Source organism: Cnephaeus nilssonii, assembly GCF_951640355.1.
Source record: "Cnephaeus nilssonii genome assembly, chromosome: 3".
Classification (NCBI taxonomy): Eukaryota; Metazoa; Chordata; class Mammalia; order Chiroptera; family Vespertilionidae; genus Cnephaeus; species Cnephaeus nilssonii.
In genome coordinates, this window is record NC_137074.1 from 21,328,716 (window position 1) to 21,354,245 (window position 25,530).

The 25,530-nt window shown below is 37.6% G+C and overlaps 1 protein-coding gene across 1 annotated transcript in view; it reads left to right on the forward strand.

Moving 5' to 3' along the window:
* Positions 1–25,530, forward strand: part of LEKR1 (leucine, glutamate and lysine rich 1) — a gene marked incomplete at its 3' end in the record, with an annotated part of 117,226 nt that overhangs the window by 57,778 nt on the left and 33,918 nt on the right. Inside the window, exons 6-7 of the mRNA XM_079767262.1 lie at positions 3,428–3,613; positions 17,886–17,967. Coding sequence (XP_079623388.1) covers positions 3,428–3,613; positions 17,886–17,967 — 268 coding nt within the window. The remainder of the gene's footprint in view (positions 1–3,427; positions 3,614–17,885; positions 17,968–25,530) is intronic.

Below are 25,530 nucleotides of genomic sequence, written 5' to 3' on the forward strand. Positions count from 1 at the left end.
TATAAGTATATCTCTAGTGACACATGATCTCACTCATCTAGGGGAAATGATGAACAACATAGAATGATGAACAAGAACAGACCCAGAAACAAGGAGGCATCGATCGGACTGTCGAGCCTCAGAGGGAGGGTAGGGGAGGGTGGGGGTATGGGGGAGAGATCAACCAAAGGACTTGTGTGCATGCATACAAGCCTAACCAATGGTTAAGGACAACAGGGGGGTGGGGGCATCTGTGGGGAGGGGTGGGGGATGGGAATGGGGGGATGAGGACAAATATGTGACACCTTAATCAATAAAGAAATTAAAAAAAAAAAAAAGAATGAGCCTTCCTTCCCCTGGCTGCTGGCACCGCCTTCGCTCCAGCCAGAGCTGCCTTTTTGCTCCGGCCCGGAGTCATCTTCCCACCTTCCCACGCTGCTCAGAGGCCTGGAGCAGCTGGGGCAGTACGGAGCACCTGCGTTGTCGCCATGGCGACGACGCAAGTGTCCCGCCCCGCCCCCGGCCGCTTAGCGCCTGCATATGCAAATTAACCCACCATCTTTGTTGGGTTAATTTGCATACTCACTCCTGATTGGCTGGTGGGTGTCACGAACATACGGTCAGTTTGCATCTTACTCTTTTATCAGTGTAGATGTTAATTGAAGAGTCTACATGGTATGTATATTTGTGTTCACGTATAATTCTTCCCACTTTTCTGTATGTTTTAAAATTTTTATATAGTTTAATGTTAGAAAAAAGAAATTTTAACCATACAACTTCAGTTTCCTAATTTTGTTATATGATATATGCCTTCAAGAAATGAGTTTGTATATGACCAATATCTTTTTAAATTTTAAAATTAATTTTAATAATTAAATTCAGACAAATACAGAGGGTGGTCCTGAAATAGGGAAAGCACAAGGTGGGAACAATGACCGGAATAGGTTGGTCTGGTGGAGATCATAATTTCTGAACCCCAAATTGGAACACATGACTGACAAGCATGAAATTGTTTTAATGATGAAGGTAGGATTGAATATTTGACACCAGATTGCCACAGGGATATGTGGTTTGCGGGGGGTGAGTTAATTCACCTCCCTTGAGTTTACTCTCTTAATTCCATGGTAGAAACATTGAAGCTCTTGTTAGTTTTGAAATCTTGCTGTACTTTTCCATGTGTTGGAATATATTTGACAAATGAATCTGCATTGCGGATTCTTATTCTTTTAATGTCAGACAGAAAGTCATGTTGACACGAGTAGTTACTTTAGAGACAGACGGTCGTGCCCACTAACAGTCAGCCTGCTAGCCTAAGCAGCATCATTCTGGCAGCATGTGCCCCTCTGCAGTGTCATGCTGACTCAAGCATAGATGGTTAGAGTACAGTACATACAAGTTAGTCACAAGACACCACCTTTATGGCTATAAAAATACGCAGGAAGACTTTTCAGCTCTGAAGAAAAATTACAACATTCTTTCTAAAGCTCTATGTACTAGTGTGTTAGTTTTTCTCACACAAATGTGTGTGCATCTGTAAGTTTTTAGAAGCATATAACTTTTCTTAAGAAAAACAGTTTTTATGTAATTACTGGAATATGGTAGACCCCAATGGCTCCTGCCAATTTATTTCCCCAGTTTTCCATTATGAGCAAGAATTAAAAGTACAGAAGGTGCCGGACGCTTTGTGGTCATGACCTAGGTCTGTCTTACATGCCACTTTGTCTTCCGGACAAACGTTTTCCACAGAAAGACATTTTGCTTCTCTCTCCTTGGACCATGTTCCTGACTGTACTCCTCCCCCTCCTTTAAGACGTGCCCTGGTCTCTGTGCCCTGTTCCAGCACGCTGCTTTACTTCTCCTGTGAGCATTTCCTGCCATATTAGCTGCTGCCGGGTCTGTCCCATTGATCTCTCCTTCTGGTCCTCACTGGCCCATGGGGCTGCTATTTTTGCTGTATTGGCTCCACAACCAATAAACCAAGCCAACCTCCTTTGCCATCTAATCACATGTTACACCCATCATGTGGCCCAGAATGACCTAAGCAAGGAAAGGAATGCCAAATGAACTCTCTGGCAAAGCAGACTGTCCAGATTTTCACGTATTCATCATTTCAATTAATTGTGGTTGTACAAATTTTGTAGTATTTTATCATTATTGTGTGTGTTTGTATATCTTAATAGTGTGATTTAAGGCAGCATTGCTAAAAAGGCTGATGAAAGGATAGCTTGATAATAAATTATCACTCTGAAGGATAACATGCTCCATGCATTTCTCATGAAATTATATAAAACTAGAGGCCCGATGCATGAAAATTCGTGCAAGAGTAGGCCTTCCTTTCCCCGGCTGCCAGCACCAACTTCCCTCTGGCACCCAGGACCCAGGCTGCTTCTCTCCACTGCCACCAGCAGGCACCCGGGTCCCAGCCTTCGCTCCGGCCCTGCCTTCATCCAGATGGACGTCTGGAATGACATCTGGAAGGATGTTCGGTCTACTTAGTATATTACCCTTTTATTACTAGAGATTAGTACATTTAAATCTACATAATGCTGTGAAGGCCTATTTTTATTGATCTAAGTAGATAGGAGAATGACAAATGATTGCTATGATGAAATTCTGGTCTCATTTTGAGGGGATAGAGTATTGTTAAAATCTTTATAATATATTAACTAATACTTTATGTCCATAAATTCATTAGTTTTGGACATTGCATCTTTTTATTCCTTTCTACCCTTACTACCTTTTTCCAAAATTTGCTTTTTAAAAAAAAAGAAATTCTTTATTGTTGAAAGTATTACATATGTCTCCTTCTCCTCCTCCCTATTAATCCCCTCCAGCCCGCCCCCACCCCTCACCCCAGACTTTCACCACCTAATTGACTGTGTCCATGGGTTATGCATATATACATACAAGGTCTTTGGTTGATTACCTCCCAACCCAGCCACCCTCCCTGACCTTCCCTCCGAGATTCTGCACTCTGTTCCATGCTTCCATGTCTCTGGATCCTCTCTGTTCATCAGTTTACACAATTTGTATAGATGTATCCTAGTTACGCTCCTAGAAATGCCATCCAGCCAGCTCATGCTAGCACATTTAAATTTACCTTTCTGAATCATGTTGCCAAGAAAACAATTTAATTTCAGTAAAACCCAGAACATTACACAGATATGTTACTCATTTATGTGAGTATTTAAAAAGCAGGCCAAATTGCCATTTAGTACAACTTAAAGACAAAAAAATCCCGAACAACCTAAAAGGTATAATGCATAGTTTAGCAACACAATTCTTTTTCTTTTTCAGAATAACCAAGAAAGCTTTGGGTTTGGTGTCATTATACTCTCAGGAAAGTCATCTTGGCTTTCAAATATTAATTTTCTAAAAGAAAATAGTCACTTTTTTGAACATTATAATTCAGTGTTGTCTATTTGTAAACTCTGAATTTTCTTTACAGAAATAGAGATACTGAATAAAAGTCTGGCAGTGTCCCACAGAAGTAAGGTATGCCTAGAAGAGGAAATGAAAAGCCTGAAGTTGTTGTCAGATGCAGCCATTCTGAGGTCTCAGCAGATTGAGACGTCTAAACAACAGGAAGTGAACCTGCAAACCAGATGCCATGACTTACAAAAAGATGTTCTAGGTAAAAGGTTTTTTGTGTATGTGGTTGTTAGCAACTGTCCATAATAAATGTCTAAATCTTTATTTCTCTTAAAATCACAATAAAATCATTTTTTATTACCTTGTGTTGCAAATATGCCTAATTATTAGTAACTATGCCAGTGGCTGTCTGTGATCAATGTTCACTGTCATTCCTTCCTAGTCTATTTAGAGTGGCAAGGCAAGTGGAGATATTAAAGATGTTTTAAGACTTCAGGAAAACAAAGTGAATTTACTTTAGTGTGTCATTATCCCAGTGGATTGGTGGCTTAGCGCACTGAAGGAAAATACAACATATGCTGTTTACAAAGTGAATCCAAGTTTTCAGGCACTCCATTTTCCCAAATGAAAAGATTAAAATTGTGTTTTGGGCACCTTGTTTCCCTCTACCTCAGAGGAATGGATGTCTTGGCAATAAGGCTATGGAGTATGCATCTTTTCCTGAAGGCAGTGTGGAATCACTGAGAATTGATGTGATTGGAGCCAGATAATTAGAAAATATCTTTATTGCTAACCCAGCCCCTAGACTAACCATAAGAACATTTGTAAGGACCTACGTGTACTAGTCACCATGCTAGCACGGTATATAAGATAATTGTGTCAATTCTCACAGTGACCATGGAAAGCAAGTATAAGTATCATGTCTTACAGAAGAGAGAATCCAGGCCCAGAAAGGTAACATGCCTGTCCACCCCTAGCTGGTAAATGGCAGGGAGTGAAAGCAAACCAACACTTATGCTCATCTCCTTGGCCCTTGTTATGTTGAGGTGCATTCTCTCTACAATAACTTTGATGAGAATTTTTTATCATAAATGGATTTGTATTGTGTCAAGTGCTTTTTTGCATTTATTAAGATGATCATATAATTTTTATTTTCATTTTATTAATGTGGTAGAGCACATTGGTTGATTTAGGGATGTTGAACCATCCTTGCATCCTGGAACAAATCCCTGTTTGCTAGTATTTTATTGAGGATTTTTTTAACTGAGTTTATCAGTGATACTGGCCCATGCTTTTCTTTTCTTGTAGTGTCCTTATCTGGTTGGTGTCAGGGTAATGGTGGCCTAGTAAAATGAGTTTGGAGAAATATAATCTTTATACCCTAAAACTTTAAACTTATGCTGAATACTATATTATCATGTGTTTTCTTACAAATGCATTTTTAAAGTTGTTCTAATATTTTATATACTATTTTGTATTTATATTTTATTCCCATACCTGTTACTTTTAGAATTCACTTTTAAAGTAAATATCTTTCTCTATTTTAAGCTGTATAAGTATACCTCTTTTATGTCTTCCAGCCTCTGCCCCCAATAATGTGGTACTACTGAGAGCTTTCTAGGCCAAGAATTAGAAGGTGATGACCCTACATACATTAGCCAGATGATTCTGATATGCCACTCAGCCCTGATGAGTAATGTGTTTACACCTAGGCAACCGATTTGTTGAACTATAATACACTGTATTTATAGTCCTTGGAGACCCCTTTAGGCTTTAATACACTGTAATTCTGATACAATTGGTTCATTTCTGAAGTTAAATAAATGTTCTTTTTCTTTTTTAATTTTAAATCAACCTTGAGCAATTTCAACTTGGATTCAGGTATATAGTCTTTATGATTATTAATTTTCTACATAAAAAACTTTTAATTTGGTTTTCCCCACACTTTCTCTTTATTTATTCTTTGAAATATAGATACTCAAAAATTTAAATGCAAGTGATAACTCTGGTGCATATGGTTTAATACTAGTTTAGGAGTAAATAATAGACTGTCAGTAGCAGTCAAAATTTAGTATTTTTTCATAGGAAAATAAACATGAAATAAAATTTTAAAGACTAAATTTACTTTTAAAGGTTTATTTACATAAGTTTTGTAATTTTATGTTTAGGTCACACTAATATAACCTCCAAAATGCACAATTTATCTCAGTTGACAATATTCCGCTCAGAGGTCATTGTGACCCACAAATCAGTCCACTTAAATGGTTTCTTTCCACCTCATAGAATAAAGTGTCCCTTACTTTTGTCAGTAGTCACAAATATTAGAAGACAGAATTCAGATAAATTACTTCAGCATTAATTTTTGTCCAAAAACTTATTTGACCAACTTTCAAATTTATTCCAAGTGAAAAAAAACTTCAATGTTTTTCCCCCCAGTATGCTCTTTGGTATAATAAGTAATATGCAGATATTTTAGTGACATTATTTTGCCTATAATATTTTTTCATCTTTATTGAATTTTTAAAAATAGCTTTAATGAGAAATAATTTAAATATCATAAAATTCACCCATTTTAAGTATATAATTCAATGATTTTAGTATATTTATAGTTATATAACCATCACCACGATGTAATTTTAGAGCATTTCTGTCACCTAAGAACAAAACTCACTGTCATTAATAGTTGCTCTGTTACCTATCTGCCCCCTACCACCCAATCATTAATCTACTTTCTGTCTCTATAGATTTGCCTATTCTGGACATTTCATATAATAAGAACCATACAATATGTGTTCTTCCATGCCTGGCTTCTTTGACTTAGTATAAAGTTTCTGAGATTCATCCATGTTTTGCATGTATGAGTACTATATTCCTTCGTTAATAGCTTCTTTATTAAAGTGAAAAAAATCAGAATGAGTAATGTTCAGTAGGAAAAAATACTGATCTAGGAGACAAAGACTTCTGCTTTCTGGCCCTGTTTATGCCTTTTACAGCCCCTTTGGACAAGTTATTAATTTCTTTGACTCAGTTACATCATTGGTAAATGGAAATATGATAGCTTTCCCTACCTACCTTAGAGCAATAGGAGAATTAACAAGATAAAATATAGGAACCCCTAAATAAGTATAGAAATATTATACTGCATATTCCTGGTGTAATAGCAAACCAAATTATTATAATTAGGATCAAAGTTTCAGAATTTCCTTAAATGCTCCTGTAATAACAAAGGAAAACCATACGTTTTATTATTTTTTTAATTTTACTGATTTCAGAGAGGAAGGGAGAGGGGGGGAGAGAGAGAGAGAGAGAGAGAGAGAGAGAGAGAGAGAGAGAGAGAGAGAGAAACATCAATGATGAGAGAGAATCATTGATTGGCTGCCTCCTGCACGCTCCCAACTGGGGATCGAGCCCGCAACCTGGACATGTGCTCTGACCGAGAATGTAATTGCGACCTTCTGGTTCATAGGTCTACGCTTAACCATGGAGCCATTCCAGCCAGGCAAAAACCATGCAATTTAATTCCTGTTTACCCAAAGGTTCAATTGTTTCCACTAATGTATTTCTCTGTCAGCCTTGGTTAGCTGTAACAGTCAGTAGTCTGTCTGCTCTTAGAACAGGTTGTTGAAAAGGAGTGGCTATGATTAATTGGTCATCTGTGGAATGGTGGATAAAGGCATCTATGAACAGAATTTCACTGTGACCTTTCCTGGCAGGTATGAAGTTTCAGAGGGAGCTCACTGTGGTGAATTGACCAGTTTTTATGATTCCTATCAACCCTTGGGCTCCAGTAGGGATAATGTAACTTGGGCTTCCAATAAAAAGGGAGAAGTGCTGATTTTACAAACAGAAAACCAAGGCAGTTTGTACTGATCCTTAGTCACACGAAATCAGCAGCCCTTGAAAGAGACCAGCTTGATATTGGGACACTGTGGGCTGCTGCTTCTGTACCCAAAAGCAAGGGAACACAAAAAAATGCACAGTTCTCCTAAGGTTAGTAGACAAGTTGCAAGACAGATAGTCCTGACTGGAACCCAGACAGTTCACTTATAGGAGCAGGCAGCCATTGGAATATGGGATCTAATGAAGGGGTCTCCTGTAGGAAGCCACTTGGTCTTTGGTTAGTGGAATCCTAATAAGATTATCTTCTTTTCCTTTTTTATTTGCTCCCAACTTTAAGTTTTCATGTAAAGTTACTTCTATTTTCATATTATCTTCATTTTACAAATGTTTGAATCTTAGAGGAATTTTCTACAGTGATCTTGAGCGCGCGCAACTTGGGATGGACGTCTCACCTGTGAGCCTCCTCTCCCTCCTTTGGGACGGCTGTAATTCGGGTGTATTCTCCACTCATTTCTCACCCATGCCATTGCCACCGCTCCTCCCCTTGTTTTTCCCTCCAGCATGGTTTTCCTCTTTCAAGGCTAGATGGAAGCCTTGCCGCTCTCTCTGCCGTTTCTTTGACTGCACCATCCCCTTCAAGATCTTGGGGTAAGTGTTAGACTTCACCTTTTCTTTTCTTTTTCTTGAAAAACCCTATGGATTTATTTGCCCTTTCATTCTTGCTCCCATTCTGTACATGTGGCGTAATATAACCTCACTCCCCTTCCCCACCCCCTTAACATAAGTTTTCTTCTGCCCATTTAATCACCTATCATTAATTTTGTTCATTCAGCAATATTAATTAGGCACCTATCACATGATGAAGTATAAGCTTGAGCAGGAACAAGCCATCAATAAGTTATGAAGTGGGTTATAAGATGGGTATAGGTATGTTAACATGGTTCAGTGTTAAGCTACTTTATATGATTCTTTTGTTTTCTATTACCAAAAAAAAACACACAAAACAAACAGCCATGCTTACTATTGGTTAGGAAATTCCAACATTCACATAGTTACAGACATTTGATGTGTATCCTCCAAGACTTTCAGTTTTGAATATATATATATATACATATATATATATATATATATATATATATATATATGTTTAAATCCTCATTTAAGGATATGTTTTCCATTGATTTTAGAAAGAGGAAGGGAGGAAGAGGAGGAGGGAGGAGGGAGGGGAGAGAGGGGAGGGAGAAGGAGAAAGAGAAAGAAATATCGATCCATTGCCTCTCTTACACCTCCAACTGGGGCTCAAACCTGCAGCCTAGGTATGTGCCCTGACTGGGAATGGAAACTGCAACCTTTCAGGCTATGGGACGACACTCTAACCAGCTGAGCCACACCAGGTTCAGGGCTTGAATATATATTTTTATAAAAATGGAATAATAGAGTTTTAGAATCTCTACCCCCCCCCCCCCATTTTCTCTATTATGAAACCTTTCTGTGTTAAAAACATTCCTCATGTTCTGATTTTGGATTAATCATAATTTATTTAATTGTACCCAATTTTTGGACAGTTGTTTTCACTTTTCTGTTAAAATTATGTTGTAATAAACATCATCACAGCTAAATCTTTTCCCATTTCCATGTTGCTTTCAGAGCTCTTTAGTCTTAAAATTATAAAATGTTTTTGTTTTTTTTACTCAACACTTTTAAACTATGGAGTTGTATGGTAGAGGTTTTTTTTTTTTTTAATGCAATTAGCACAAATGAATTTTGTAGCATGAAAGCACTCTTTTGAAGAAATTCTTGCTCTTTACTTATTTTACTGCCACCCAGCACAAGGAGAAAGGTATAGAGAGAAGAATAGTACTCTGTGTGGCTGAAGGTGCACTCCATCCCCTTCGCAGTTTTGCATAAAATTAGTCCACAGACAGGGATCTCTGTAAGCATTCTGATGGTAAAACACACCAATTCATTAAAGACCATTGATGATATGGCTACTTGAGGCCCGGTGCATGGCATTCTGCACTCGGGGGGAGAAGAGGATCCCTCAACCAGGCCTGCGCCCTCTCACAGTCCAGGAGCCCTCGGGGGATGTCCGACTGATGGCTTAGGCCGGGCCTAAGCCATCAGTCAGACATCCTTAGCACTGCTGTGGAGGCAGGAGAGGCTCCCGGCATCGCAGCTGCACTCACCAGCTGTGAGCCTGGCTTCTGGCTGAGCTGCGCTCCCCCTGTGGGAGCACACTGACCATCAGGGGGCAGCTCCTGCATTGAGTGTCTGCACTCTGGTGGTCAGTGCATGTCATAGCAACCGGTCATTCCGCCGTTTGGTTGGTTGATTTGTATATTACCCTTTTATTATATAGGATGTGACTATTTGAAAATGTAAATACTTTTAGATCTAAACTTCTCTATCTTCTATTTATTTATTTACTTTATTAATAACCCTAAGTCTTTTTCTTTTTTATCACGTAAATATTTTCAGCTAATATTCAGTTCATTATAAATCACTGTCTCTTCCTACTTAATTAACTCTAGGTTCTCCATATCCATTACTAGTATTTTTTAGTCTTGAATAATAGAGTTTTATAATCTCTACCCCCACTTTCTCTATCATGAAATCTATTATGAAATATATATAGGTGAATTTATTTGTACAAATTTGTCAGAAAACAAAGTACTATTTTAAAGTATTCAGAAATTTCTAAATCCACGAGGATTGCTTCTATGAGATAGAAAAAGTATTATCTTAATTTTGTCACTTGAAAAGAGTGGTTAAATAATGTAACGAAGGTAAAAAATGATTAAGATTCCTATCTTATTCATAATTTGCAATATTTTATAAGCCCCTATAAATTACAGTTACCTTCATGTTATAGTGGGTTGGTTTAATGTTCAGAATAAAAAAACACAGTGGAGGTTTAGAAGCCTTGTTTTTTGCACGTGAAGTAAATTCTTGAACCTTAATATTAGAGTATAATTTATTTCCAAATTTTAAGAACCTGATTTATCTCCTTAGCTTGATTTAATTCACTTCCCCACTCTCTTCTTTTCACACAAACCAAGCTAATAATTTTCTGGTTTTCATATAACTACATCTGCACTGAATTGCAACTTTGTAGCTGCACATATATTCACACCTGTTCTAGCATCTGATTTATAAAAATCACCAAATGATATTTCAGTCTTTTCTGGCATTATGCAGAAAAAGTTAATGTATTTCAAGTACACTTGTTTCAAAATAGATGTGAATTAAACCTCTGAAATATAAACTCTAAAATGAAATGAATTTTCCAAATGGCTATATCACCATCTGAGCTTTGTAAAATGTTGGCTGAAGTTGCAATGTGTTAATTTGCAATTGATATAGTTGAATACTCATTAAAGAACTTGCTTGTATTATTGGCATATATTCTTACATCTGCAAAGTTTTCCTCTGCTCATTTAAAAATGTAACTTTTGTAAAGGGCTAACCTCATCAATTTGTGGTACAATAATATATATATATATATATATATACATATATATATACACATATATATATAAATGTAATCTAAATGCAGCATATTATGTTCATTCACATCAATTATACCTAATCAGAAATTTCAGCCACATAATTAACTATTTCAGCCACATAATTAACTAACTAACCAACTGACTAAATAAAATCATTTAAAATAATGGAAAATAAAACAGGTTTAAATTTAAAATAGGTATTGGTTTGTTATCTAACACATAATTTATCATGGATGAAGGCAAAATGAGGTATTTGATTATAATTTCCCTAAGGACAAAGGAATCTATCTTATTGATATTTATACACTGAATCTAATTAGCATGGACCCTACCTATAACAGAATAGGTAGGTACTCCATAAGTGTCTTACTGGAATAAAATAACATATTTATAATATAGTTGAAGTGTAATGCCAAAATACATCATATTAGTATTATCAATGAAAACTGCACAACTCTTTATGTTCCATGCAATTTAATCCTAGGTTAAATGTTTAGTTTAACCACAATTTTAAACATTTATTTGCTGGGATTTTTCACTTAATATCTACAAAATTGCATTCATTCTTTCACAGTTATTTTTTTAGCACCTTCCATGTCTCAAACACTATGAATATAATAGACAAAGTTCCTGCTTTAATAGAATTTACATTCTAGTTAGTTTACACTGTGAAAAATAAATGAGTATAATGCACTTAGAATATAGTATCTAGCACATAGTAAGTACCCAACACTTATTAGCTATGATGATGATGATGGGAGACACCTGTATATAAATTCTATTCAAAGCTATGAGACTAGATGATATCAGATAAGGAGAAAATGCAAGTAGGAAAGGTGCTTAGGGCTGAACTGTTGATGCTTCCCAACATTTAGAATGAGAATCATCCATTTAGACTGAGAAGCAATAGCCAAGGAGGGAACAAGAGTGTGTAGTGTAATGTATCAAAGAGGAAGTATACTGTGTGCCAAATTAAATGTTGGAATTGCCAATAGAGAAGGAAGCTCATTCGTAACCTTAAGAAGACTGATTTCTGTGGAGGAGTGAAGAAGAAAGCTCCATTGGAGTGGATAGAAAAGAGACTGTGGAAAAGGCAAATATAAAAAGGGGAAACATGAATTACTAAGAAATATAAAATGAGATGATCAGCTTCAACAGTAAGCAGAAAAAAATGCAATTAAGCCAACAATGAGACACTACTTTGTACCCTATGGGTTGGTAAAAGAAAAAAATTTAAATAGCTCTTTCTAGTAAGTGTTAGGGAAGCAGGAACCTCCACCCATTGAGGTGGGGGGATAAGGGTGTCTCCGTCCTGGAATCATTTAGTGTTATTTAATTATGTGTATGCCTGTGACCTCAGGAGTTCGCTCTGAGGTCATACTGCAGAAAAACTCCCCTCTAAGTACACAAGAAGATTAGTAAAAGGCTTTATAGCAGGATCATTTGTGGTGACACAGAGTTGCAAGCAACCTAGGTTTGTGACTGGCGGTGTAGATCAGTAAAATGTGGTATATGCACATAATTAAATGTATATGCACATGATTAAATGTCAGAAAGGAATGAATCATATCTAATGTATAGCTATATGGATGAGTCTCAAAAAACATAACGTGTAGTGAAAAAAGTGAGAATTAAAGTGAGATTTATTTGTGCAGTTTTTTTTGAACACCTGTAAAAAGTACTATTTATTCACACATAAGAAGCATCTTAGAAGGCATACTTTAAATCCATAAAGGTGGGTGCCCTCTAGAATGGATTATTCCCAAATGCAAATGAACATGTCCTAATATTTTAAAACAAAAACAAAACCCTCTTTTTGCCATATCCCTCTCTAGCTACAATTGATTCTCTCTGCACCCTATTCACAGAATCAAATGGGCTGCCTTTCATTACAGTTTCAAGCTCACTCCTCACCCCCGACCCAAGTTCTGCCCCTTGATTTATTTTGTATCTTGGACACACAGAACTCAGTTTATTAGACTCGGTGCAGAACATGCTGTCATCCTTGACCAGCGCAAGCAAGACCCCACTCTCAATAATTTATCTGTAAAATATGTCAAACACAGAAAAATACAGAGAATATGATAAATGTGTGTGATATCATCTATATTTAACTATTTTTAACATTTTGCCATAACTGCTCTGTAGATTGTTAAAGAGAAATGCACGGTTAAAGCCTTCATTTTTCCTCTTTCCCATACAAAGATGACCATTGGTGACACTGGCCCCAACAAGTTCCTCAAGGTGACAAGTGATGAAATTCAGAGAAGTCAGGGGTAGGTGGTTACTGCCACCACCAGTTATAAGAGCTCGCAGTGACTAGTTCTCATTATGTGCCTGCTACTGCTCTCCTCTTTACATATATTAGGTCACTCAATTCTCAGAACAATCCTTTGCTATAATAACAGTTGTATAGGCAGGAAACGCAAGTGCCTAAATTCACATTGCCAGTAGGAAGCAGAGCCAGAATTTGAAATAAGGCATTGTGGCTTTAAGATTTATGCACAACAGCTTGATGTTATCTGGTCATAGGAGTGTATTAAAAGAAGAGTGCGCTTTTGTTTTTCCTTTTCTTCAGTTATTCCCACCATTTAATATTTATATTATTATGGCGCCTTCAACTACTCATTGAAAAAAATTCCCCTGGATCTCTGGGTACCAGTCCTCTGCCTGCTTGCTCTTCCATTCTGCTACTTGAACCTGAAATCCATTTTCTCCATAGCACTTTGAATCAGGCTTTAAATTCTTAATATCCAGAAAGTTTTAAGTTCGAAATATGTTCCCAGTGTAAAGATTTTCTTTATTGGTTTTTTTAAAAAAAACATTACACTAACTTAATATACCCTCCAAATGACTGTAAAGTTTTATATTCTTCTGTTCAAGAACTAAGAATACCTTTTGTATTTTTGTAGGTTCTAGAAACCTTTCAAAATAACAGGATTCTCTTAAATAACTAATTACCCCAAATCTGATGCCTGCGTAATGCTATCCAGCAAGCAGCTGGCTTTGTATGAAGAGAGTCTAAGAGCTCTTTTTGTCTTGTTCATTGAAAATCATTTGCTTTTTATTTAATATCTGCAAAGAGCGCCGTCCCATCTTAGTAGAGTTTGATGTTGTGAATTTTGGATTGTTTCCATGGGTTCCGCCTTACATCTGCATGGTGGTTAAAGCCAGTGCTTCTTTTCTTCTTGTAGGCATTCAGGGCCTTTTGCCTCATAATCCAATGTCATGGTGAATGACAGAAAATTGAAGTTGAATTTATTTAACTACAGAGGAGGACTGCACAGAACAATACACTTATTTAAGAACTCCTTGCCTCGGGAACTGAAGGAGCTGTCTAGTGCAGGTGGCTTAATCTCTCTGCTGCTTATCCTAACTGTGTTCCTTTATTTATTAAGGACAGGAACTGGGCACTCCGCTTCCAAAAACAAAAGGACCCTACTAGGCTACCAGAACCAATTATAAACCAATAGGATGCTTACTGCCTCTTTCAGAACAGTAAACATATGGCCTATGTATTTTTAATACAATTCTTAGCCCTCCTTTACTGGAGAAAATTTAACCAAAAGTAAAAGAAAGAAAGAGAGAGAGAGAGAGAGAGAGAGAGAGAGAGAGAGAGAGAGAGAGAGAAAGAAAAGCTATGAAAATATATTCATCCACATAATGAATAATTTTTTCAATTATCTGTGATATCTTCTCTACTTATATGGTTTATTTGATGACATTACTTATATTTCCTGTTTCTATTTACTTCACATGGCAGTCTCTTCAGAGGTTTCTGTGTTTTGAAGTAAAATGTTTATTTGCTTTCCTTATTTTTACTCAGAGATGCTATAAAAACATAGTGAATAAACTGCAGGAAGCGGCTTCTCCAATCATTGGGTATTGTGAATTAAAGACTAAGTGATCTATGTTTATCTTGAAGTAGGGAGAAAGGGAAATATAGGTGGGTATATAGAGAGATTAATACTGGAGACTATAATAGGGTTTTTTTTCCTGGAGTTGAGTATGATTGTGTAGTTTATTTTCCATTAAACCCAGTAAATTCTGGAACTGTGATGACCAAGTATATTCAAATGTGAGTCTAAGGATACTTCCAATATTACAGAAATGGTTTTGAATTATCTGCCAATTTTACTGTCTATTCTAATTATCAGGTAATTGAGAATTAATTGTGTAAAAGTCACATATCAAGTATCAATTCTTTGGGATTTTTAAGGTAATCAATTCTCCCGCTTAACAATAGCATTTAGAAGTAATAACAAAATTTGTCACATGGCCTCAAACCCATGCTTCATCTAGTTTAAGATTGTATCCTGCCAAAACCACCAAGGGACATTTAACAGGAAGTCATAAATGTTAGTCTCATAAAGTTGGTAATAATGACACCACTTTGTCTTAATATCTTCCTTAATTATATTAATTTTTAAACTTTCAAGAATTAAAATATAAACCACCTATTGGAGTTAGAAATTTCACTGATTTACTACATATTTTATATAAAATAATACTTTTCATTTGCCTTACAATGTATCTCTTTAGAGATTCTGGGATATGCTAAGCAAGTCAATACCTACTCTGCCCACACTTTTATGGAAAAATATTATATTCCCTTCTAGCTTTTGTATTTTGAGTCAGTGTAAGAGAGTTGGAAAAATAAGGGCTGTGGAATGAGGCCAAACTGAGTCTGAATCACAAGATCACTTCTAACCAGCTGTCTGACCTCTGATAAGCTAGTTAATTACTCTAATCCTCAGAGTATTCACTGGTAAAAATAAAACGTGTAGCTGTCTGTCATGGTAGTTGCGACTGTGAATGAAATAATACAGGAGAAAGCACTCTGCACTATGCCGGGACATGGAACACCACCAACAGTCACCAACTTCCTCTCTGCGTATTCTTCAGAGGATGGGTCCAAATGTCTTAGCTGTGCCCATGTGACTAGAACCCCTCTGCAAGCACACATGAGCTTAATAATAAGGAAACACATTACACAACATTTATGAGATTGCTATGTTTCCAAATTGGGGTTATACTAAAAAATAAATTCTCCATTTATTTTATCTTTTCTCTCATATAATGTTATCACTTGATAAATGGAAAGTTGTACTCCACAAATACTATCTACCAAGTGAGTCCTGTTGAATCTTATTTCCTCTCAAATTAATGCCTCAGCATAGTTTAAAATCTTTACTGAGTTTCTCTGTAGGCTAATGCAGTTACTCATTGTAAGATACCAGGCAAGAGAATCAGAGAGGGTCTCATGTTTTCCTCATCAGAAAATGGGGCTATTAGCAACTTCAAGGCAGTTTCAGGGATAAAATTAAATACTGTCTTTGAAAGTACTGGGTACACAAAATTTATGCCAATATCTGATAAATTCTAATTAAAACATTTGTTTGGAGTGAATTTACTTTCTGATTTAAGAAAATGGCTCTCCTTTCTAAAACAAAGTCAAGGCAGATTGAAGATATACATACACACACACACACACACACACACACACACACACACACACACACACTAGAGGCCCGGTGCATGAAAATTCATGCACTGGAGTGGGGGATGTCCCTCATCCCAGCCTTTCCCCTCTCACAGTCTGGGAGCCCTCAGGGGCAGGAGGTGACCCAGTGATCAGGGGAAGGTGATGCCCCATCACACCTCTGCTGTTGCCACTGCCGGCAGCGCAAGCCTCAGCTGGCCCTGGTTACCTGAGCCTCGGGTGACCCTGGGTGGCTGGGCAGCTGACATCTGAGGCTTGCCTGTGCCTTGGACTGGCCCTGGGTGGCTGGGAGGCTGAGGGGACTAGGGGACTCCAGAGGCAGGTGCATGGAGCAGCCAGGCCCACCTGGGGGCGGGCCTGGCCTTGCCACGTGCCTGCTGCCTCAGCGGGGCTGAAGGGACTGGGCACCTCCATCTTGTGGCTGTGGGCACTGCCATATTTGAGGGTGTGGCAGTCAATTAGCATATTCCCTCCTTATTGGCTGTGGGTGCTGCCATCTTTGTGATGGCGTGAGGGCCAATTAGCATGTCCTCTCTTTATTAGATAGGATAATGTATTTGTATGCATGCATAAAGACTTCAAAGTTTGTTATTAAAATACCCAAGAAGATATAACATAGGAATTTTATCATTCCAGTGTTTTAAATACTGTTTTTCATAGAAACCAGTTGCCCCATATTGTTTTTCACCTTATTCCCAAAAAGAGGGCTGACAAGTCCTGGCTGGTTTGGTTTAGTGGATAGAGCATCAGCCTGCGGACTGAAGGGTTGAGGGTTGGATTCCTGGTCAAGGGCATATACCTCTATTGTGGGTTCAATCCTAGCCCCTAGTTGGGGTGCTGTGGAAGGTAACCAATTAATATGTCTCTCTGATGTTGATGTTTCTCTCTCTCTCTCTACTCCCCCTCCCTCCCCCCCGCACTCCTTCCTCCCTCCCTCCGGACGCTGTTTGAAAATCAATGGGAAAATATCCTCGGGTGAGGATTAAAAAAAAGAGTGCCAGTAGGGCTGTCACTGAGGCTGGGATTCAGATCACAGTTCCCTTTCACAGCCTAATGGCAGGACTCAGAGGATTCAAGCATTTGTTCCTGTGCTTTAGTTTCAGTTCTGCATCCGCAGACATGTTAGACACAGCTGTTTGAATAATCTTCCTTAAACTCTGTTTGAATTCTGCTTTTCAAGACTGTGGAAGCCAATTTCTTGCTTGCATTTCCTTGGCTTTTAAAGTCATTAAAATGCCTATTAGATGCTACCCAGAGTTAACAAATGTCTAGTTCTACCAGGAGGCCTCAGCAATATCTTCAGTTCCAGGCCACAAGAGGAGGTTAGGCAGTCAGGTGTTTCACAAGTGAGTCATGTGATCAGGAATTCATATGTGTGTGGGCTACATAAATTTCCTTGGGAAACATTAGTAAAATTCAGCCTATTATCTGTTTGGAAATAAGCATGATGTTGTGGCAAACAGAGGCCAATAAATTGGATCTGTCAAAACCCATCAACTCCATGGGGTTTTAGAGTAGGGACAAGCTGCATGTGGTCATCCAGGCAAAGTGGAATCAACGGTTAACTGCCTGATTCTTTGGGAGCTGCTGAGTGGCAACTCCAAAGGAATGTGGTTTACTCTATGAAACTATCTGGACACTTAAAATGGTCCTAATCAGATGAATATATTGTGTCATTTCAGATTTGCAAGGTCAAGTAGAGGGACTCGGGCTAAAACTTCAGAAGGCAGTGACCGAGCTGGACGTCTATAAAGAAAAGCTCATGTAAGATGGTGAACTTTAAACCACCTGTACGAATTTAGAACGCCCCCCAAGGGTTCCCTGTGACTCCTCTGCAGGGATCTGGCTGTGTGGGTATGGTCACCTGCTGCTCTTCTCAGCTATTTTTCTGGCCTAGATTGTATATCGAAGGACCTGTGAATATTTTTAAGTACATGAAATGTTTCTTTCCCTCGGTAAGAAATTTACCTATCCATCCATGTATTAAAGCTTTCCCTGGTCGCTCAAATTAGTAACTTAATGTGAAATTGTCTCCAAAGTTTTTCTCTTATTGTTGTCTCTATATTATCTGCCCAGAAGAAACAATATTGAAATTGTTTCTTAAAATTACCAATTTTAGCCCTAGCTGGTTTGGCTCAGTGGATAGAGCGTCAGCCTGTGGACTGAAGGGTCCCAGGTTCGATTCCAGTCAAGGGCACATGCCCAGATTGTGAGCTAGTTCTCCAGTAGGTGGTGTACAGGAGGCAGCCAATTAATGATTCTCTCTCATCATTGGTGTTTCTATCTCTCTCTCCCTCTCCCTTCCTCTCTGAAATCAATAAAAATATGTTTAAAACAAACAATCAAACAAAATTACCAATTTTAGGTTCCAAAAGATAGTTGAAAATTTTTGAAATGTTGGAGTACTTATGTTTTATATAAGTAATAAATAAAATAATTGGCAAATAAATGATAAGAAAGTGCCCTTGTAAAATATTCAGAGCACTATTTCGTTTAAAAATGAAGAAATATATGCACCCCTATGATCATCACAGTGTTATTAACAATAGCCAAGATTTGGAAACAGCGCAAGTGCCCATCAATAGACAAGTAGATAAAAAAGATGTGGTACATTTATACAGTGGAATACTACTCAGACATAAAGAGGAAGGACATCTTATCTTTTGCAACAGCATAGACAGACCTGGAGAGCATTATGCTAAGTGAAATAAGCCAGTCAGAGAAAGACAAGTACCATATGATTTCACTTGTATGTGGAATCTAATGAACAAAATAAACTAACAAAATAGAAACAGACTAATAGATACAGAGAACAGACTGGCAGCTGTCAGAGGGGAGAGTAGTTGGAGGGCTAGGTGAAAAAGGTGAAGGGATTAAGAGAAGGGGAAAAACAAAAAAACTCATAGACACAGACAACAGTATGGTGATTACCAAAGGGAAAGGGGGTGGAGGGAGGTAGAGGAAAGTAAAAGGGGGATAAATGGTGATGGAAGGAGACTTGGCTTGGGTGGTGAACACACAATACAGTATACAGATGATGTATTATAGAATTGTATACCTGAAACCTGTATAATCTTGCCTCGCTGGTGTGGCTCAGTGGTCGAATGTCAAGCTATGACCCAGGAGGTCATGTTTCGATTCCTGGTTGGGGCGCATATCCAGGTTGCGGGCTCAATCCCTAGTATGGGAAGTGTAGGAGGCAGCTGATCAATTATTCTCTTTCATTATTGATGTTTCTATCTCTCCCTCTCCATTCCTTTCTGAAATCAATAAAAATATTTGGGGAAAAAAACCTGTATAATTTTATTAACCAATGTCACCCCAATAAATTCAATAGATAAAAGAGATTTTAAAAATGAATTTTAGAAATTTCAAAAATTACTTTACAGTATAAATATAGCACATCTATAATTATAACACTAAAATAGAATTCATGTAATCTTTTAGAGTAAGTAAATATTTTTAGTTTGTGGTATATAATCTGATAGTTCTGGTTTTCAGTTCCGATGTTTTAGAAGGATGAACCTCATCAGAAATATAAATATTTAGAATGCTTAGCAACCAGATGCTTTGTATTGACCATGGTCTACTCCTAAGAACAATATGTTAAAACACTCAATAAAATGAGTATAGAAGGAAAGTACCTCAACATAATAAAGGCAATTTTTGACAAACCCACAGCTAATATACTCAGTGGTGAAAATCAAAGCTTTTCCTCTAAGATCAGGAACAAGACAAGGATGTCCACTCTTACCATCCCTATTCAACATAGAACTAGAATTCCTAACAATCAGACAAGAGAAAGAAATAAAAGGTATCTAAATTGGGAATGAAGAAGTAAAAAGTGTCACTTTTTCCATATGACATGATTCTTTATATAGAAAATCCTAAAGACTCAAAAAAAAAAACACCACTATTAGAAACAATAAAAAAAATAGTAAAGTTAAGGCCATAAAAATCAATGCACAACAATTCACTGTATTCTATACACTAAGAATGAAAAGAATGAAATTTCAGAAAAAGAATTGAAAAAAATCAATTTCTTTTGCAATTGTAACAACAACAACAAAAAAGAATGTAATACCCAGGAATAAAGTTAACAAAGGATATATAGGACATATATTTTGGAAATTATAAAGCATTATTAAAAGAGATTGAAAAAGACACAATGAAATAGAAAGACATTCCATGTTCATGGACTGGAAGAATCAGCATAGTTAAAATGTCCATATTATCCAAAGCAATATACAGATTTAATCCAATCCTCATTAATAAAATTCTTAACATAAGGAGAAACAAATTTTAAAAATGCAAGTTAATGTATATTTGGATTCTTTGTAGCAAAATAATTTATTTTTGTAAAATAAGAAAAAACAAACATTCGTGCTTTATAACATTGTGATTACAAGAGTTTGATTTCTGCGTATGGTGGCTAAGATTGAAGGAATGAGTGGACAGGGGGGTCCTTGGCTCCCTAGATCCAGGAAGTAATTTTCTAGGTGAGAATAAACACAAAAAAGAGACACAAGGTAGTGATTGCCAGAAAAAAAAAATCATTGTTCCCCACCCTCTAGTAACATCAGGGAGGGCTTTGGCCATATAGATGCCTCCTGTGGAAAGAAGGTTTCTTGGAGCTCATGAAGTGAAGAGAGAACAGTCCAGGAGCAGAGAGGTAGAGCTGGCACCTACCAGTTAAAAAAGGGAATTTATGAACAAACCAAACTCAGCAGAGAGAGTGGAGTCCTGGGAAGTTAGTAGAGAAGATAAACACAGAAATAAATATACCGAGGAAAAGGAATAAAGCTAATTGGTTGTGACATGCATTGATTTTTACCGAATAAGTGTGCACAGAATTCTCTATATATTCAAGGAGCCTGCCCACTTAATATGAACACATGCTGTGGTGGTATTTTTTGTTCATTGTGTTTCTAACATAATTTATAATGTGAGTGCTGAGAAATACTAAGAGTCAGAGGAGATTAGAGTTGGAGGGAGAAATATATAACCTCACCAAAGTCCATCAAATGAATTACCTGGAGTTGCACAAATGCTGATGCTGTTGTCTCAATTTATAAAATGTGTGCTTCCTGCCTACATAAGAACTTCTTAAAATGAGAGAATAAGAAGAGTATCCATTTTTAGAAAATTTGAGTTATCAAAGATAGAGCCACTTAATGGTCCCAACTTTTGGAGACCTCTCTTCGTGCCGGCTGTTCCCAACATTTCCATCTCTATGCCATCTACCTTCCTTCACCCCTGGAGTGCAGTAGAGTGGGCATTTAGGATCAGAGCCTGGGACTGCTCAGGGCGCTCAGAGCTCAGGAGATCCCCAGGCACATATAAGTACTATTTTATTTGTAGCTTAAAGCCAGATTTGTGACTTGGCCATTGTTTTATAATAAATTAGTTGGAAGTTCAAAGAATTCACTAAAAATTTTTGACATACAATTTGTAAATGAATTGGATGTTTAAGAAGGTGCTGTGAAATCAGTTTCATTTAAAATTTCAGTCCTCACCCTTTGTGAGGGATAGGGATAGGAATGGGTTTCACATATCCAACTTAAGATGGTTCTTTTGTCATTTAAAGATTTTTAAATGTTTTTATATGTTTTGTGTATTTTTACTTAAGGGGGAGAGGCAGTTTTTAAATGGATGAACTTGAGGTTCTCTTTTACATAAGGTTTATAAGAAATTATTTTCCAAGATTTATAAGAACTTGTTATGTATTGGAAAACAAATTTTATCAGTTAGGATGCTTTAGGCTACAAGGGCAAGGGACAGAGGTAGTGGTTTCAAGTTTAGTCGGTCCAGCAGCTCAGCAATATCTCTAAGATCTTGCTGTTACTTCCATCTTTATCCTGCTGCCCTCAGCCTGGCTTCATCCCAAGGCTGGGTCCCTTGTGACCATGAAGTATCTGCAGTTCCAGGTACCACATCCATATGTAACCACCCTAGAGGCAGGACAGGCCTGTTTTGCTGGTGTCTCCTTAAAAGTGAGAAAAAATTTTCCTAGATTTTCCTCTTACCTCTCTGGTCATTCCTAAAATCTTTTTGCCTCCCAAATAGGTGGCCTGGTGGCATCCAGTGTCTGTCAGAGTATAGATTTGCTTTTCCCATGATCCTAAATTGAACAGGCTAACTTTACTTCATTCATTCATTCATTCATTCTTCATTATTCATTCACTCAATTCAAGATGCTACTGAGTGGTGATTATGTGGCATGACAGTTGTATGCAGGCACTAGATATTGGAGTAACAAGATTGACAAGCTCCAGTGGAGCTATTTAGGTAATTTCAGGTAATGTTAAGGACTACAAAATATAAAACAGGCATACTAGAATGTGAGTAATGGGGATGATGGTATACTTTTGATGGAGTGGCATCCCTGAGCAGATGGCCTGGGAGTTAAGATCTGAGTAACAGGAAAGAGCTGGCTATACTAAAATGCTAACATCTGAAAACAGAGAGATCAAAGGCCCTAAATTCTTAGAGTGAGTTTACAAATTCAAGAAACATGAAGGAGGCCAGTTGTAGTAGACACACTGTGGTTTCCAAAGACACACTAATGTCCTAATCCCTGGAATCTCTGAGTATGTTGCCTTACATGTCAAAGAGGACTTTGCACGTGTAATTAAATTATGGAGTTTGAGATTGGGAGATTATCCTGGATTGTTTGGGCTGGCCCAGTGTAATAGAAAAGGTCCTTATAAGAGGAAAGCAAGAGGGTCAAAGTCACAAACGTAGATGTGAGGATAGAAGCAGAGGTTGGAGTGATGTAATTGATGGAGCAACAAGCCAAGGAATGCAGGCGGTCTCCAGAAGCTGGAAAGGGAAGGAAACAGATTCTCAATCCCTTGGAACCACCAGAAAGAACACAGCCTAGTGACATCTTGATTTGAGGACTTCTGACCTCTGAACTGTAAGATAAATAAACTTGTGTGGTTTTAAATCTCTAAGGTTGTGGTAATTTGTTACAGCAGCAGTAAGAAATTAATACGCCAGGATGTACAGTGCCTAGTGAGGAGTTTGGATTTATTCAGAGGGCAATGGAAAACGATTGGAGAATTTTGGACAAGAGAATGAATTGATCTGATTTGTTTTAAGCAGTTAGCATGGCTGCTGGAATGGGAATACAAGAGCAGTCAGGGAGACTAGGTGGGAAGCTGTGCATTCACACAAGTGAGAAGTGACTGGTGTAGTTAGTGTAAAGCTATAGTGTGGAGACAAAGAGAAATTTATGTTGGAGGTCAGTCTGACAGGATTTACTGATGGAGTAGATGTGGCTGTGGAAGAAGGGGACTAGAATGGAAAGGTGAAAATAAAGATGGTGTTTGGGGTTTTTCAGCATCAGGGCAGACAGCTGAGAGGCAGTAGAGTATAGTGACTAAGAGCCTAGACTCCAGGCCAGACTGCTAGGGTTCAAATCCCAGCACTGCTAGCTGGGTACGATACCTATCTCTCTGGTCTCAGTTTTCTCAATTCTAAGAAGGGAAAATGGGCTGCTTTGAGGGTTACCTTAGACATATAAGGTGTTACCTTTCAGTATCATTATTGTGTTGGTGCCACTTATTGAAGTGAGAAAATCTCTAAGAGATATGGATATGGGAGTGAAGGAAATAAAAAAAACACAATGCTTTTGATTTGTTAAGTTTGAGATGTCTTTGGGTAGCAAAGTAGAAATATCAAGGAGGCAGTTTGAGAAGGGCTATTTCATATAAAGGAATGGAGTGGTATTGACCCTTGCCTCTCAGATTAGGGGAAAATATCCAATTATTTCATCTGATTCCCTTTGCTTTGATTGGCAGGAGCACCAGGGGCCTTTCTGAAGGCTCACTCAAAGCACTTGAAGAGAAAGGATTAACACTCTTTGCTGCGAGTAAAAGAAGGAATGCAGTGTTTAAAGAGATGTAGGCATTCTTTCTAGTCCTTCCAGTTTCTCCCATCCTAATGAAGGTGAAGATAACAATTGGGTAGTGAAGGGTAGAGCATAGAAAGAATGGCTTAACTGGAGTGGCAGTGGGAGTGGGCCATGGTGAGGGGAGTTATTGGGATGATAGGCTTTCTAAAGAGCAGGCATTAAAAAAAAATGCAGCCCAGATCAATTGTCCACATAGTTAATAAAGTAACCGCTAAAAGGAATTGCACTGACCCTGCCTCCGGATTTGGAAAAGTGTGTACAAGAGTCTGAACCCAGAATGAAAGTCATGGTGGGGCTGATGAGTCTCAAAGCATTTTTTGAAGTAACATTTTTGTTTGATTTCAAATCAAATGTGTAAAACTTGGAAAGTACAGGGATATATAAAAAAGAACATTGTAGTTATATTATGATATAGCCTTATAGTTCATTTTTCTAAATAATGTAATTTTAAACATATTTTTCCTTAGTGATCTATGATCTTTCCCATGTCATTACATGATACATTTATTGATTATTATTAAATGGCTGTATAGTATCTCAATCTACATAGGAACCATAACTTATTTACTAATCCTTTGTTTTTTAGAATTTCCAAATTTTTCACTTTTATAAGTAAACTTTTTAGAAATTCATATAGATAACTCTTTCTACTCACAATTACTTCCTTAGGATTTTTGCTAGAACCAAATGTCATATTTTTATGGTTTTTCATGCATAATGACTTATTGCCCTCCAGAAAGATTATACAGACTTTCAAATTCAGCAGTATTTTTAAATGCCCATCTCTCCTAACCAACACTGGGTATTATAACTAAAAACAAACAAACAAACAAACAAAAAACAGTTGCTAGTTTAACTGATAAAAAATTGTATCCCTGCATATGTGCCTTTTGGTATTCTTTCCTTTGTGACTTGCCTGAGCAGAGCCTTTGCCCACTTTACTAATGGCATGTTAATCTTTTCCTGATTCCTTCTTTCCTAACATTTTATTTGGAAACTAGAGGCCTGGTGCACAAAATTTGTGCATGGGTAGGGTCCCTAGGCCTCCCTGCCTCCCCGCCTCCTCCTTCCCTCATCACCCTGCTGCTGCTGCTGGTTGCCCGTCATAGCGAGCGATCCAACTCCCGCTCTCCCAGTCGAACTCCCGAGGGGACAATTTGCATATTAGTGTTCAGGAATAAAATTTGGGTAATAAAACCCCAAAGAAAATCAAAGTGATAACCATAAAATTCACAAGGATATTTTTTTTAGGGTGAAGGGACTTTGCTGGGACCAGGAATATGAAGCTTCTAGGGTAGCTGGTAAAGTTTTATTTTTTGGCCTGGATGGTAGTTACAAGAATATTCTCTTGATAATAATTTGTTATATTATGTATTTTAAATGTAATTTCCTATATCTTACAATTTTAT